Source organism: Equus asinus, chromosome 4, assembly GCF_041296235.1.
Source record: "Equus asinus isolate D_3611 breed Donkey chromosome 4, EquAss-T2T_v2, whole genome shotgun sequence".
Taxonomy (NCBI): Eukaryota; Metazoa; Chordata; class Mammalia; order Perissodactyla; family Equidae; genus Equus; species Equus asinus.
Window position 1 is genome coordinate 21,588,308 of NC_091793.1, and position 16,190 is coordinate 21,604,497.

A 16,190-nucleotide genomic window follows, 5' to 3' on the forward strand; every position below is an offset into this window, starting at 1 on the left:
CAAAAATGTTCAGTCCGGTGGGGGAGGCAGGTCAATGACTAATGCAGAGTTCTGACTTGTCAGGATAGAAGCAGAACAAGGATGCTAAAGGAAAATTAACTAGAGGTGTCTACATCAGCCAGGAAGTTGGGATGGCTTCTCAGTGGAAAGCTTGAGCCCTGAGCCAAGTATTTCAAAGAGAGCAGTAGTTGTCTGGACCCAGGCTGCCCACATAAGGTAGTTACTTGCCACATATAACTCCCTCGCACTAGAGACATTGCAGTACTCAATAGGCACATGTGGCTAGACGCTACCACAGTGGACAGAGCAGCCATAGAATTTTCCCATCATCATCACAGAAAGTCCTATTGCACAGCACTGGTCTAGACAAAAAAGTGGGAGAAAGGCGTTCTAAGCAGAAGGAACAGAATGGGAAGACTCAGAGGTCTGAGACGACATGACTCATCGTGGGGAGAGACGGAGTTGTGGCTGAACAAACAGACAGCAGTCAGATCACAAAATGTCTTTAGTGTGAAGCTAAGGAGTTTAAACTCTAGCCTGGGAACTACGGAGAGCCCCTGAAGGCTTTTGAACGGAAGCCTGATATCATCAGCCTTGCATGTTAATAAGATCTCTCTGGCAGTCGGTGGAGGCTGAATTAGCGGGGGCCACCAGGAGGCAGGGAGACCAGTTCTGAGACTGTTGCAGTCACCTGGGAGAGGAGTCTGAAATGAGGCAGTGACGGTGGCACAGATGCAGAGAGAGGGTAGAGTTGATAGACATGAGGGAACTGCTGGCTGATTGTGTCTGGCCCCTAGCAGGTACTTTGTAAATATTTGTTGATTTAATGAATGAATTATAGCTGAGCCCAGATCAGCTCATGGGGGCACATCCTCTGGGGCCCTAGGTGGTATCTATTACACAAATGAAGAGGTATGAGAGCATTCCTTTTCATCTGAAGGAGAAAGGGGCAATAAGAAGAGAGACAAACAAGAGATGGAAGAGAAGGTGGCATCTCCTGACCTGTCTGATGGAGAGAGAGCTCCAGTGAGGACGGAACATGCTGTGAGGGGCCCTGGAACAGCAGTGCCTCTCTGGGGTCCAGGGACAAGGGCTACTCAGAATTGGGTCAGGCCATTCTCCACTCCACCCCTTCCTCAACCCCCTTGCCACAGGAACTGCAGGGCAAATTTGGTTTCCTAAAGGGCCAGGCCATTTCATCAGCAGGCAGATGCAATGCACAGTAGATCCACCGCATCAGGAAGCCGGTGTCAGCAGAGGATGTTCAGGGGCAACTGAACATGGCCAGAGGAGGAGACAGAAGCAGACCAGTGCTTAAATACACGAGAGGTACCAGGCTTGGAAGTAACTGGAGGAGATTTTGAGGGCAGGTGGCTAAAAGCTATGGAACTTAGGCATCAATGATAATATCACCTTGTTTGCACCTGCAGATCTGTGAGGCCGGGACGTTTGGGTTACGGAACGAATGAGAGGTGAGATGAGGCAGGCTGCACTTGTTCATTCGTTAAATATTTACTGAGCCTCTGTGTGTCATGCATTGTGCCAGATGTTGGGCATACAGGGGTTTACAAAACAGAGATGACCTCTGCCTCCAAGGAGCTTCCGTCTAACAGTCATATGAATCAGTCAAGCACCATCGGCTGTGTATGTGCTGCTCAGGAAAAGCACTGGGAGCCACAAGATGGTCTAATGGGAAGCATCACTTTAGATTAGGGGTCAAGAAAGGACAATTTGAGAAAGTGACATTTAAACCAAGACCTGGAGATGCACAGGAGCCAGCCAGGTGAAGAGTAGCGGATATGCATTCCAGGTGGAGGGAAACGGCAGGGGTGAAGGATTTGGGGACAAGTCCTTGGCCATGTGGAGAGAAGGCCAGTGGGGCAGGGGCAGGAAAACAAGGAGGGGAGAGACACAAGAGGAGGCTGGAGAGGGAGACGGGGGAAGACCTCACAGGGCCACATTAGGACTTTGGATTTAAGCCTAGGTGCAGTGGGCAGGGGAGGAACGCCATCAGATTCATGTCTTACAAAGAACGTTCAGCGTCTGTGTAGAGAATGGACTGGGGACAAGAGAGCTGCAGGGAGAAAAGTGTGGAGCCTCATCTAGTTGCCTAAGGGAGGGATGACGGTGGCATGGCTGAGGTGATGGAGAGAAGTGGAGGAACCTGAGAAGTACTTAAAGGAGGAATTGAAACAGTATGTTTTCCTCATACTGCTTGGTATAGACAGGCTGAAATGGTGACTTTACACAAGGCAAACAGCAAATATTTGGACCGTGCCAATCTGTCCCCCAGGTGGTCTGTTTTGCTTTGGGTTAGCTGACGTCTAATGATGTCACATGGGACATTCCCCTGCCCTCAAGCAGGACCACACCTGATAGTCAATTTTATGTTTAAGGATTTCCTGAGAAAGCTTTCATAACTTCTTCTGTAACCTCTGCTCATGTTTAAAAGAATTACTATTAGGAAATCCCCGTTGGTATTTCATCTGAGTGCCTCTTGCCCTAAAGTTTCTAGATTCTTGATGGAGATGAAGATGCTAAACTAATAAGTCACCTGGGCCACAAAATATGAATGATGTCTTAATGACAGTTCTGGATCACATCTGTTGCACAGCCAAAATGATTTGTTAGCAATGAAGAAAAATGCCCGAATATCCCCAGAAAAGTGATCCAATTAGGTTTTTGTAGCTGTTTGCTTCACTGCCAAGTTCTTTGCCCTCGCTACTGAAAGTGTGGTCCGTGGATCCAGCAACATCACCCCAGAGTTTGGTAGAAATGCAGGATTGAACAAGAATCTGCATTTTAACATACTCCCTGGGCAATTCATAGGCACATTAGTTGTGAGAAGCACCCCTTAGATCACCCTAAGGCCACCTAAAAGTGGGTGGGCAGCGGCAGGTGCCAGATGTCTGAGATGCAGCGAGCCTCAGCAAGCGGTTAGAAAAACCAAACTGGTCCAACAGGAACTGGATTTTCTCTGGAAGTTCCCCGCTCCCAGGTCACACAGAGCATTTCAGGGCAATTCAGAGACAAGGTGTTGTTTGCTGGTTGTGTGGCTGATAAGGGCGCTGAGTGGACGCGCCCTTGGTGCCGAAATGCTGTCAGGAGGAAAGCAACAGCCGTGTGCTCCCCGAGGCAGCACCAGTGGCCAAATAGAGTCAGCCTCCCCTCCCCCACAGTGGGAACAGTGTGGTCCTTGTCCTTTCGTCTTAGTCCCTAACGGCCCTTGTTCTCTGTGGGTGGTTAGGGTGACTCTTGCTTCCCTCTGTATTGGGCCACATCATGAGCAGGGGCGAAGCTGTTCTAGCATCTCAATTAAAAATACTCCCACAATGGCCTCTGGTGGAGCAGAACGCCCAGTTCCAGGGACTCTGAAAGCTCCACCCACACTGTGTGGTCAGCCTCTCCAGGCCAGCGACCCCTGCCCCCACCTGAGGGGTGTGTGACACAGACACCAGACGCAGCCTGGCAAACAAGGGCACTTGTTTTATTCCTGCTTCTTGAGAAGTGTTTCAAGGCACAAAACCCAGACCGGAATCAAATCTTTTCCCTCTGCCTTCACTGGGGCTGGTCCTCCCACATCATTAGACAAACGGATGAAGTCTGTGGGCTGTTTAAAGCGTATGCTTTGTAAATACTATAAAATCAAACATTACTTTTGGCTTTTATTTACCGTAACATGTTCACGTTACCTAGCACCAAAATAGCTCATGAGGCCCCCTCTGTCTTTGTTCTCTCCCTCCCTATTCTCCTGTCTCCATCCCTACGGTGGCTCTGCCCCCTGCCTTCCTCGGTGCTCATTTCTCTGCTCTAATTCCTCCTTCCGCCTGCCTGGGTGCCCCCTTGCGTGCTTGGTCGCTGCGGATGCTGCCCTCCAACGTCTTCCTCGCCTGTTCCACTTAACCTCCTGCTCCCTCTCCCTCCCTTTGTGTCTCTCATGCTGCTCCTTGATCTTTTGAAAGGTCTGGGCTCCCTTTTCCTCTCTGTGCTTTCATTTCCAAAGGCTGAGAGAGGCTCCTCACTCATGCTCGACTCCCCCCCCACCTGCCTCTCTCAGGCCATTTTCTCCCCCCTCCCAAGACCCACCACAGAGGCCCTTCTTGTTCCCTTTTTCTCTAATGGCGACGTGGGGATCAGAGAATCGCAGGATTCAGTGTCAAAGGGACAGAGCCTACGTTACGCTGACAGTTACTTCTGAGTCAGAAAGTCTTCCTATTTTACCTGCGATAATGCGACAATGGCTGCCCCTGTCCCTCCTTAGAGCTGGAAGGACTGGGGAAGAGGACAAGGAACAGGCCCCACTCACTCCTGTGCTCCCTCACCAACACTTTCACCCCAAACCTTTCGTTCATGTCTTGGTACACACACACCCTCCTAAGTGCCCTAGGTGCAGACATGTTTGCTCCCAGCCTCCACTAAAACGCTGAGCTTCCTTCTGCCCAGCCCAGCTGGCCTGTGCTTCACGCCCGCAGGGTGAGCACTAGGACAACCATTCTATTCTAGGTGAGGAGGAGACACAACGGCAATGGAGTTCCGGGGGGGCAGGGGGAGGCGTGGTACCAGCAGTGGCCCAACAGTCAGATGGAACAGGAAGTTCATCTCAGCTCCCTCCCAGGGTCATGTTCAATCAGTCAATCAATCAACCAATTGCTAGTCAATGTTCTTGTGGAGTGGGCTTCTCACTGTGCCACTTGGCAAAGCATCTTCAAAACACAGAAAACCAAGAGGAAAAAAAATAGAGCCCCAAAGAGACAGGCTAGTAACGTAAAACAATGGCTCTAAAATCCACATTCTGGGGCAGGGCTTCTCCAGGCACTTAACAGGATCTAGGCTGTTTCTTTCTTGGAAGCCAGGGGAACGGAGGTTAAACCCAAGTAGCCGTGGAGAGGTTTGTGAAAAATCCCTCCATTTCCAGATCTGGGCTCCTCACAGTGTCTCTGTTTCTCCGTGTCAGCCACAAGGAAGAGGATTAGCTGAGGAACATTCTTTTGAGCGAGATGAAGGTCTCGGCTAAGCACCGACCAGGAGGCCAGCCTTGCCCAGGCTTCGGGACACCGGCTGCTCTAGTCCTGCCTGCACACCCCTTCCCGCTCCCAGCTCAGACTTGTGTGGCTGCACCTTAATTCTCAATCCAGTGGTGCCCACCCTAGGAGAACAGGAGGAAAGCCGCCTGCAAACCCTCAAGGTGAGCAGGGCCTGCAGGTGAGCCAGAACATGCCCCACCAAGTCCAGGTCCAACTCCACCCTCTTGTTCTGGTCCAATGCCAGGGTGTGGATTTCTGCTTAGCTCCTTTCCGTGAAAATTCCCCAGACAAGGAGGAAGCGGTGCCATCTTAAGGACAGGAAGAATTTCAGTTTCATTTCCCTGCCCCGTGCTTCCCAACTCCCCACTGCCTTCTGCATGCATAGCCCCTGAGGGGCGTAGAAAAACAAGTACGAATGTAATTCCCTACTTGAGTTCCTTTCATATCAACTAATTAACCAACTAAATTGCCAATAAATTACTATTGTAAAATGTGTGTATGCATAGGCATATCTCTATGTGTAGATGTGTAGACACACACACATATGTACACGCAAACATAGTCCCAGCTTTTCTTCCTTGCCCCCTCTCTTGCAGGCAGCTTCAGATGAGAGCCTCTGACTGCTCAGAAGGGCTTCACCGGGTCATGGGCGCCACATAGTTGGCGGGGAAGAGGCCCAGTCTGTTGTGCAGGCGGCCGGTCCACCAGGACGGGTTGGAGCTATCCAGGACTTCCACCACCTCTCCGCAGCGGAACCCCAGCTCGTCGTCCTCAAGGGCCTCGAAGTCGTACAGTGCACGGGCCCACCGCACTCGCTGTCGGGGGAACACACAGAGAGGTCCTGCTGGGACGGGGGCTGGCCTTTGGAGTTACTGTCACACGGAAGGGGATCTGCTGACTCTGGCACCAAGACCAAGTCCTCCCTGAGCAGCCCACCCTGCAGGCTGGTATATGGCTTTCCAGAGACAAACCCTGCTGCCCCTGAAAGCAGACCCCGATGCACAGCCCTGAGCACAAAGTCATCAGAAACCATCAGAGTCATTCTTGAGACTCAGGACTTTACCGACAGAGATGTTACTCTCCAAGGCGGGAAGAGAATCCTTGAGAACTACTCTCCCTACATCAATCCCCAATCCTTTTAATCCCTTCAAGTGACAAACTGAAGGGTGGCACGCCCAAACTAACAGCTCTCAGTGCTGGTGCAACCAAGTCAAGATGGATCTCAGGGATAAAGGCAATGAGATCTCCCTCTGCTAGAGCTGGAGCCAAGAAATGTGAGGACAGGCAAGGCCTGATGGCCAAACTGAGAACAACAGACTGGATGGTGCTGGGCTGGGATCAGCTCCGGCCCAGAATTCTCCCTGCTCCTTCACTGCCTGGGTTCCCACCACTTCCATCTGAGCTTTGTGCAGTTTTACATCTCTCCTGGAGGACCAGCGATTTCTCTAATTGGCCCTCTTGCCTCCTCCACTGAGCCCAGAGAGGGAAGTTCACATACCCCAGCCACTTGGAGTTGCACCGGGTCTGTGTGTCTCCTGTGCATGAGGGCGGCGTTCATTTCACTGCCCACGCCCATGCCACAGTGTCCATCGTTTATGTCAAGGCTGCCTCCACGGCGTTCCTAGAAACAGATCAACAGAGGACCCGTCACCACACTGCCAGAAGCATGCCACACAGGTGCCCGCGGTGCCTTTGCTCGGATGCCATGGACACAGCCAGTGTTCCAAGAACACTTACTGATGATAACAATAAACCCTAGATGACGGAGGGATGGGGAAGGATGACAAAGGGACCTTAGATTGTGAAGAGGATGCCAGATTTCATTTCAATCAAGGAATATTTATCAGGCACCTACCATGTGTCTAGTACTGGCTTAGTATTGGGGATACGTGACTGGAAAGAGAAGGTCCCTGTGTCCATGGAGCATTAGTTTAGAGGGGGAACCATACACATTTAAGTGATAAGTGAGCAGAGAGAAGAGTGTCTAAGTCTACCTGGTAATCAGGGAAGGCTTCATAAAGGAGGTGATTCTTGAACTCCAGCTTAAAGGAGGAGTAGGATTGGCCAGGAGAGGGCAATTCAGGCAGAGGGGACGGCATGTGAAAAGCCTCAAACGCGTGAGAGCAAACACCATGGGCCTTTCAGGTAACTAAAAGTAGTAGAGCATTGCTGGAATGCGTGTTCGCCTGCAGAGTAGGGGGAGGCAGCAGGAGATGAGGCTGGGGAAACAGATACCGGCAGCTACAAAGGACTTCGTATGCCCTGCTAAGGAATTTAGGAATGATGTTATCTGGCTGTATTGTCCATCTCGGTAAGCTGCCTAAAATCCCATCTGGAACAAGGCGGGGGATATATAAACAAATAAGCAAGGTTCCATTGCGGGTATTAATCTGTTTTTCTTGTGGATCTTGACAGCCAGATGGGTTAAGGGGCATGAATAGATTTGGAATTGTGCTGATAGGAAAATGAAGCAATTGTTCACTGAGTCCTCAGGGTAAGAATGTGTGTGTGTGTTCAAGCAGGGAGCCACTTAATTCACAGAGGCTTCCTTGCCAAGAGCAGTTTCCGTATCATATTTCTGCCATTTGGGGCGCTCAGATCTTCTTTATGAACTCTATGAGACCTGAGGAGGCTGGGCCAGGCCTAGGATGTTCCTCCCCTGGCCAACAGTCCTGGGACCACAACAGACCCCCAGCATTGATTTGCTGTGGTTGTTTCCAGCACTGAGGGGCATTTTCACACACTAAGTGGCAGTGGGGACAAGGTGGCCCAAGCCTGGGAGGAGAGCAGGTCCTCCTCCTCCCTCACTGCAGCCCACCTCATTCTTTTGTGATACCTGATGAAAATGGGGATGCTGCAGATACCGCTGCTGCTGTGGTGGCGGTGCCGGGGGATACTGCAAGGGAGCCGGTGGTGGGTGATCTGACAGCTTCCGGTTCATCGAAGGCCGGATTTCCTCTCCCACAGCCCCACTGAGGTGTGGGCCTCCCTGGAGCCTCCGGTCCAGGCTGCTGCCCCGGCGACCCTGGGAGAGAACAGAGATAATGCGGATCCATCCTCTTCCCGCATCTCCTCACCTTACCCTGGCCTTCAGGCAGCTGTTCTCAGACTTTGTTTACAACAGCTCCAAGAGACAGCTGATGGGGTCGGGGGCAGCTGGAAGAGAACCGATGGTTCAGACTCTCACATTTTCAAAGGTGGCCTCTGCATTCTCAGATTCTCCCAGTTTGGGGATTTTGGGTCTTTGGGTCACAGACTGACACTTTCCACGTGGTACCATTTAGCCCATTCCTCATGGGCTTGTTTTTCTCTGCACAATCAAGCTTAAATATTCTATTTTACTGACGTAATGCCACCCCTCCTTATCACATGTTGCCACACCAGTGGACATCCTACTCTCCACATAAGCTCTGCTATTGACTTTGCATGATTTTGAACTGTCATTTATAGCCTGGTGACAGAGACCCAAACAACAACACTCGCAAAACCATGGAAACTGGCCTGCAGCTGGGCGTGTCGGGAAGGAGCGAGGCCTTTCTCCTTAATGCCACCACAACCTGATGACTCAGAGATATTCTTGTTATTTCTATTTAACAAATAATTATGCAGGGCCCCGGGCTTAGTATATGCCAGACACTGTTCTAAGCGCTTTACAAATATGAACTCATTTATTCCAATTTAATGCAGTTTTTGTTGCGTCTTGTCTCTGCATGCACATCCTGGTAAATTAATACCTCTGTCCGTTTCCTGGTTAAAACAATTCAGAAGGTCTTGGTTAACCTTTGTTTTTCTCTCTGAACTTTTGTGTGCACTTGGTGGGAACACCCTTTTCTCTTTGATTGTAACTTCTCAGGCTTAAAATCAACTGATTACTTGACAGGGACGGCTGTCTCTACTTCCCCAAAGCACATGTTGCTTTGAAAGTCTCAATGCCTTTTCAGAGAACCTGTTCCTGGGATCTTAACTATCCCAGCCAGTGCTTCTTTCTGTAATATCTGTCTCTTATAACCATGGCATTCCCTTTGAAAAATATTTTGCAAATTGTGTGTGTGTGAATTTACTTATGAGAGGCAAGTTAACATTTCCTTAGTGCCTACGATTGTCCAGACTCTGTGGCAAGTGCTATAACTATATTATCTCCTTTAATCCTCATGACAGCCCAGTGAGGGAGGTATTATATGCTTTCCATTTTACAGACGAGAAAACTGATACTCAGAAAGGTTTCTTAACTTGGCTTAAGGTAATAAGGATAGTTAGTGCTGAAATCAGGATTTGAAGCCAGGTCTGTCTGATGCATTTTTTATTAAAACAGTATCTGTATTCCAAACTGCTTCAAGAGCAAGAATTCCAGGCCTAGTTTTCTTCTCCCATGCCCCCCACCTTCCTAATTCTGTCATAAAGCTGTAACTGTTGGCTTAGTCCTAGACTCCAGGCTGCTGTCTAATATCTCTGTGTGTAACCCCCTGGCTCCTTCACCTTCGGGCAACTCCTGAGCTAGGCTGAAAACGGAGATGGAGCAATGCCTGTGAATAACAAGATGACCGCATCCACAATTGAGAGCGAATGTTTACTGAGTGCTGTAGCGTTGTTAGGAATGAGGCAAGTGGAGGGGATACGGCACCTTCTCCAACCTTCATAATCCTCCTTTGAGGGAGATGTCAGTATCATTCCCAGTTCATGGATGAGCAAACTGAGGATTGGAGAACTTTCCAAAGTCACATAGCTAAGAAGTGTTAAGCTAGGATTAAAACTGAGATCTGACTTCAGCGTTATTCTGTCTTTCCGAATACTCAGAGGACATGCCCACGAAATGCCTTGTCTGGATGGTTCGAGTAGGACTCAAGCTGCCTAAAATCTCTAGATTGGGCTGATGGGACCTGAAGCGTACCTGATCCTCTCGGGTCCTGTCCCTCAGAAAGATCTGCTTCTGTCTGGAGATGGAAGCCGTCCTGTAGTAATCCACCAGCTTATTGAGAGATGGAAACTTCTCTGTCCACAGGAAGTAATTACCCTTGTTGTCTCTCATGACCTTGAAGTGCTGAACATCATCCTCATGCCTAGAGATCAAGGCAAAGCTAAATTGTCTATTACATGGTGACGATGTCCCTGCCTCCAGGGCTGAACGCATGCAGGGATGCTGGAGCTCTGTTTGGGCAGGAAATCGAGATATGGCTGGCTTGCCCATCACTGGGCAGGCGGGCTGGTGCAGTCAAGTTTAGGGGGAGATTTGTGGAAGGGATCGCTCAGGACACAGGCCTCATTAGAAGGGATTTTTACATCAGCAGAAGGTAATCTGTCTTCTGACACTGGAGCCGAGCTTTTACAAGAGAAAAAATGCTCCTAGTGCTTTAAAGACTATGAGGTCAAGGACCTTTTTACAATGTTTATTTGAAACATGGCAACCCCTGAGTCCTGTACTATGCTAAGGACTCTGCCAAGACTCAGAGGGGAGAGGTTTTCAAGCCCCCGTTATCTTTCTGTTATCAGAAAACTTTAGCCCATAAACTAGCTCTGGACAGTAAGAGACTGCCTTGAGAAATTTGTCACGTTTTGTTCTCTACATAATGGAGATCTCTTGGTCTTGGTTTATGTTTTGCATAAGTAAGCTTATAAAGTATTTTGAGCTTTTTGGGGAAAAAGTGTTATATAGAATTGTAGGGTTTTATTGGAAAGGACTTTAGAGATTATTTAACCTTGTGTCTCCATGTTACAGTTGAGGACGCGAAGGCTCAGAGAGGTGGAGGGGCTTGGTCAAGGTCGCCGTGGGTGAGTGGCAGAGCTGAGGCAAGACCCCTGGCTCTCTGATTCCTGTCTAGTGAGCCGGGCCTGCCACACCATCTACATATGCTAACTTTTTTAGATCGGCACCTTTTGACACAGCTGGACTCACAAGGGATGGGGCACATTTGCACCTGGGAGGAGAAATTGGATCTTATTCATCTGAAACAGGGAGACTGGGCCTTTACGAATAGCTCCAGTCTTTCTCCATCACCAAGGCGTTCTCTTTCGGAAGTCAAGTTAATTTATCAAACAGATATACCTTTATATCTAAAAGTAAACTAAAACTAATGATACCAATTACCTGATCCAGTAGAAAGGTCAAGAATTTAAAGAGTGTTGGAGAATAAAGACACCTCTAATGGTTAGTAGAGGTTTCTTAGGGATGGATTTAGTGGTCTGTATTCAGAGGGGACAGGAATTCTGACCTTCAGTCTCATCTGTGTGCTGGGCTCTGCTCACAGCCAGATGAACCCATGCAGTGACCTCTGCTTGACTGCTTTGGGGTGGTAGCTAACACTCTGCAGTCACTGCATGGTCTTCCCCTTGGTTTTGGCCACTAACCAGTGCTTTCTTCATGCTAACACCAACAATGACATATGGCTCAACTCATAGTCATCACTCCTCACATCTGGGTGAGGAGGAGGAAATATTCTTGTGATATAATTATTCATCCACTGTGCCTTAGTCAAGGATCTCAGAGAGAGAAACATTAACCCTGTCACTATCATGAGCTGAGAGGATGGATGACAGGGTTACAGTTGGTCATCTGGGCCTACAGAGAGAGAGTGGCTGAACCACTGTCTCAAGTTCTGAGAGGAGCAGGGGAAAAGATGTGACTCAGGGCTCCAGACTCTAAAGTCTAGTGTTTCAGACCCTTAACAAATGCTAAATGATAGGACTACAATTAGCTCTTAATTATCTGTGTCCATGACAGAAAGCAGATGCATAAATAAATATAAATGATCTTGCTTTGGAATATATTATATTACACGTCTGCAGAAGATGTAATAATCTATGGTAATCATCGGCATAACAAGAAGCTGCATTGCCTCAAGAGCAGGTGAAGACCGTGGCAGCACTCAAGGCTGGCCACTTTGTAGAATCCACCGTCATCAAAGAAATATAAACCATAATTCCTAGCTGAGAAAAACCAGAGTCAACTTCATGCAAACCAAAGGCACCAAGAGATGCTTCTCCATGTAACAAATTACTTGGTCCAGGCTGTAATCCGGGCACTTAAGAAATAGGGTTGACCTGTAAGATTTATTAATTAAGATCTAACAAGTTTAGAATTTGTGATATGTCAATATTGGCCTGAGCAAAAATTTGCTATCACCCTAGCTGTGGAAAAGACAGTTTTAGTTAAGGAAAATTAAGAGTTTCAGCAAGATTGCAATGGCAATGCTAATGAGACCAAGCTATTTTTGAGCACTTTAGAGGCACATGTGCATAGGAATGGTTGCCCCACTATTTGTAAGGCCTTCATACCTATTCCTTAAAATATCCATTCTTGGGGCCGGCCCGGTGGCATAGCAGTTAAGTGTGCACATTCCACTTTGGTGGCCCGGGGTTCACCAGTTCAGATCTCAGGTGCTCATGGCACCACTTGGCAAGCCATGCTGTGGTAGGCGTCCCACATATAAAGTAGAGGAAGATGGGCACGGATGTTAGCTCAGGGCCAGTCTTCCTCAGCAAAAAAAAGGAGGATTGGCAGCAGACGTTAGCTCAGGGCTAATCTTCCTCAAAAAGAAAAAAATTCCTTTTTTCTGAATGGTAAAGTGACCTCAGTTTATTACCTGAGATTGGATTTATGTACTTAAAGTACTAAAACTGCATGCCTTTCAAAATATGCTGAATAATCCAGCCCAGCATTTCCTGTCAATTGACTTGACAGTAAGGTTTCACTGTCCAGGTTGTCACGCCTTCCTTCTCGCAGCATAATTCTTGCACTTTCATATGTGGTCACCAAGTCAGGTATGTGACTTGCATTCCCCGACACGCTGACCACACGCCGTGAGCTCAGACTTGGGGCTTCCGAGTGTGGGGCTAAGTCATGTTTATGCCTGGACTGAGTCACTTCCTTCTGAGGGCTGCACAGTTTTTGCTGTTACGGTCCCCGCCCCCGCACCCCAGCCCTCCTCGCTCTGCTCGGTCGCTCTCACTTTGCTGTATTACAATGGGTTGAGGTAGCCCTTCTTTTTATGCGGCCACCTACAACTGTGTATGTGTCCTACCGCAGTGACTTGGGGTTTTCGTTTTTCTCTGACCCGTCTTCAGACATGCATCAGTAGTAAAAGAAAAGCTTAAGATTTAAACCCCAAGACAGAGGCGGACAACTGGGAGTTCTCCTTTCCTTCTTCCTCATTTCCTCCCACAAATACTCATCGAGCTCCTACTGGGCACAAGGCACAAAGGTGAAGTAGATAAAAATCCTGTCCTTCCAGAAGCACCTGGGCTAGAGGAGGAGGCAGATGAATGTACACATAATTTTGGCCACAAACCAGTGTACCAAGGAGTTATGTATACGTGTTAGAGGAAGGAAATGGATGGCAACATAGTTGGTAAGACGCCTGGGCCCCTTGGCCACCATGCTGCTGCGATAGGTCAGACTCAAGAGGTCACCTCACGGCTTAGCAGTCTGGCTCAGGACAGCATCGGGCATGGCCAGTACCTGACGGAGATGGAGAAGTCCCCGGGGGAGCTCTGGCTGGCCCGGATGATGAAGAAACCGACCTCCTTGCCCATGAGTAAGTTCTCTGCCTGGTGTCTCGAGAGGCCTTCGTGAAACCATCTATCGGGTGAGAGAAAATCAGAGGATCTTGGTGAGACACCAGGGTGGCAGGAAGGAGAAGTGGAGGAGAGATGACCCAAAGGGAGAGAGGCTGGCAACTGGTCACTAGAGAGGAGAGAGGCGAAAGGGGGGCCAGAAGCTTTTGAAACCGAGCAGCTGCTCCAGGCACTTTCCAGGCGAGGCAAGTCAGTGTTCTCCTTTACGCATCCTCTTTGTTCCTTCCCTCTAGGAGAAGTCTCTCTCCAGCTCAGAAAGCCTGAATTGTGGAAATGTGCCACTGCACCAAAATGGGACAGTGTGGGAGTGACTCACTGTGGGAAGCGGCCGCCTGCTGGCAGCCGTGTGAGGGATGTCGCTAGGAAAGAACTGCAAGGACAGGAGGGGACTGCTTCAGGCACTGAGGGCAATGAGGCGGAGCTGGGAAGGGGCCTGAGTGCTCGTTCCCTGGCTGAGAACTGAGTAGCCCCAGGGGCCCATGGGACCTGGGTGGCATGGAGCTCATAGGGTGCCCACAGAGGCTGCAAGGGAGTCCTGCACACACACGTGGACATGAGTGAGGCTGGCTGTAGCCAGAGAGCAGTGTCTACACACTCAGCTCCTGGACCCTCCCTGAAAATTCAGGCTGGAAAATAATCTTTACTGTGGAAAAGGAGGAACTGAGGAGGAACCGCTCTTTCAGGGGAGCAGGCAGGGTGGCAGCCTCTGGAAGTGTTGCTGCGGCAGCTCAGCTCGGCATGTGTGAAAAGGCCAAGCACTTCCACAGTGGCGAGGCTGACGGCGGCTCCAGCCCCAGGGCAGGAGGCCAGAAACCGCTCTCCACCACAGAAAAGCAGAGTGTTTGCAATCACTCAGCGGCCAAAGGTGGGCCGCGTCCCATTTCTTCAAGGTGGCTGCTCTAATTGCTGCCGCTGGAAGGCTAGTATGTGCGTCCCTTTATCGTGGATGTCTGATGGGCTGTGGCTTTGGATTCCTTTGTGAGCAATGCTCTGTGCTCTCCAGAATTTAGGAACCTGAACTCCAGACGGGATGTCCTTATTCCAGAGCTGGAACTTCTGGGGAAGGTTGGTAGGGCTCTGAGGGACTGGAAACAGAGGGTTTATGGCCGTCATCTGGCTGGGGATCCTGCCAGGGTATTTGCCATCCAACCCTCAGGTCTGAACAGTGGCCACCACAGCAGGGCCTTGTGTAGGACACGTAATGGGGATGGGAACAAGAATGGGATGTGCTCCACAGCAGCCATGCTTCAAAGGCAAGATCTCAGAAGAGGCAGCAAGCAGCGAGGGGAGCGTTTAGAAAATACACATTTGTCCTCTGATTGGAATTTGATGTGACTTCTTTCGAGACCTGACAAAATGTCCACAGCCCACATATTACATGAGTGGCCCCGGTTTTATCATTACACACCATTCCAAAGCTATTCGCTCATTCATTTAGCAGCTTTTATTAAACATCTACTGTGTGCTGGGCCCTCTTCTGGGCACTGAGGATGTAGCAGTGAGCAGAACAGACAGGAACTCCTGCCCTCATGGAATTACACTCTAGTGTGTGGGGGACAAACGAAGAGGAGGGCTGGGGAGGGAGGGAGTGATTTAACCTATGCTGACGTGGAGGGCTTCACTGGCAGAGGGAGCTTCTAACCCTAAAGGAGACTGGGGAGATGAGGAGAAACCAGCAAAGGAGCCAGACGGGGAGCAGCCGGGAGGAGGGGGGACCCCAGGGAAGGGTGTCCCGGAGGCCAAGTGAAGAAAGTGTTTCAACGAGAGGGAAAGATCCCCCACATCAAATCGTGCCGAGATGACGGCAGAGAATCGACCACGGGGCTGGGAAGTTCACTATGACCTTGACAGAAAGGTTTCGAAGGAGGTGTGGGGCTTCCAGAGAGAATGGAAGGCGAGGAGTTAGAAACAGCAAATATAAATAATTCTTTTAGGGGCCGGCGCAGCGGTTAAGTGCAGATGTTCCACTTTGGCAGCCTGGGGTTCGTCAGTTCGGATCCCGGGTGCAGACATGGCATCGCTTGGCAAGCCATGTGGTAGGCGTCCCACATAGAAAGTAGAGGAAGATGGGCATGGATGTTAGCTCAGGGCCAGTCTTCCTCAGCAAAAAGAGGAGGATTGGCAACAGATGTTAGCTCAGGGCTAATCTTCCTCAACAACAACAAAAAATAATAATTCTTTTTGAAGAAGCAAGTGGCAGCTGGAAGCGGATTTGGGATCAAGAGTTTTCTATTTCATTTTGTTTTTGTTTCTTGGTAAGATGGGGGAAATTGCAGCATCTTTGTTGGCTAATAGGAATGATTCAGCAGAGAGGGGAAGAAAGTTCACTCGGGAGAGAGAAGGGAGAATTTCCGCAGGAAGCACAGCCAGTTCTTTCCAGACAGCTGCAGGGACGGCAGAGAATCTGAGCGCGGTTGCAGGAGGTGGGTGGATGCAGAGAGTCAGGTGGGCAGTGGGATGGAGGGCCTTCTCTGGTGGCTTCCATGGTCCCAGGGAACCCGGAAGCAAGGCCCTCAGCTGAGAGTGCGGCGGGGGAGGGGCTGGAGGTTTGAGGAGCGCGGAAGGTACCACTGACCTGTGCTGGTCATTTGGAAGGTC

At 49.7% G+C, this 16,190-nt stretch overlaps 2 protein-coding genes across 8 annotated transcripts in view; one reads left to right on the forward strand and one right to left on the reverse strand.

Moving 5' to 3' along the window:
- Positions 1–3,468: 3,468 nt before the first annotated feature.
- The window catches only part of GRAP2 (GRB2 related adaptor protein 2), a 62,438-nt gene continuing 49,716 nt past the window's right edge, over positions 3,469–16,190 (reverse strand). For all 3 annotated transcript variants that reach the window (XM_014858956.3, XM_070506845.1, XM_014858959.3), the window contains 5 exons: positions 13,477–13,596; positions 9,913–10,081; positions 7,861–8,049; positions 6,523–6,645; positions 3,469–5,839 (listed from right to left, as the gene is read on the reverse strand). In XM_014858956.3, the coding sequence (XP_014714442.1) occupies positions 5,660–5,839; positions 6,523–6,645; positions 7,861–8,049; positions 9,913–10,081; positions 13,477–13,596 (781 nt within the window). In that variant the 3' untranslated portion in view covers positions 3,469–5,659. The remainder of the gene's footprint in view (positions 5,840–6,522; positions 6,646–7,860; positions 8,050–9,912; positions 10,082–13,476; positions 13,597–16,190) is intronic.
- Positions 13,207–16,190, forward strand: part of ENTHD1 (ENTH domain containing 1) — a 152,502-nt gene continuing 149,518 nt past the window's right edge. For 3 of the 5 annotated variants that reach the window (XM_070506840.1, XM_070506843.1, XM_070506842.1), the window contains exon 1: positions 13,207–13,552. The gene's annotated coding sequence lies outside the window, so the exon portion shown is untranslated. The remainder of the gene's footprint in view (positions 13,553–16,190) is intronic. The other 2 variants (XM_070506844.1, XM_070506841.1) reach the window with 2 other exon arrangements.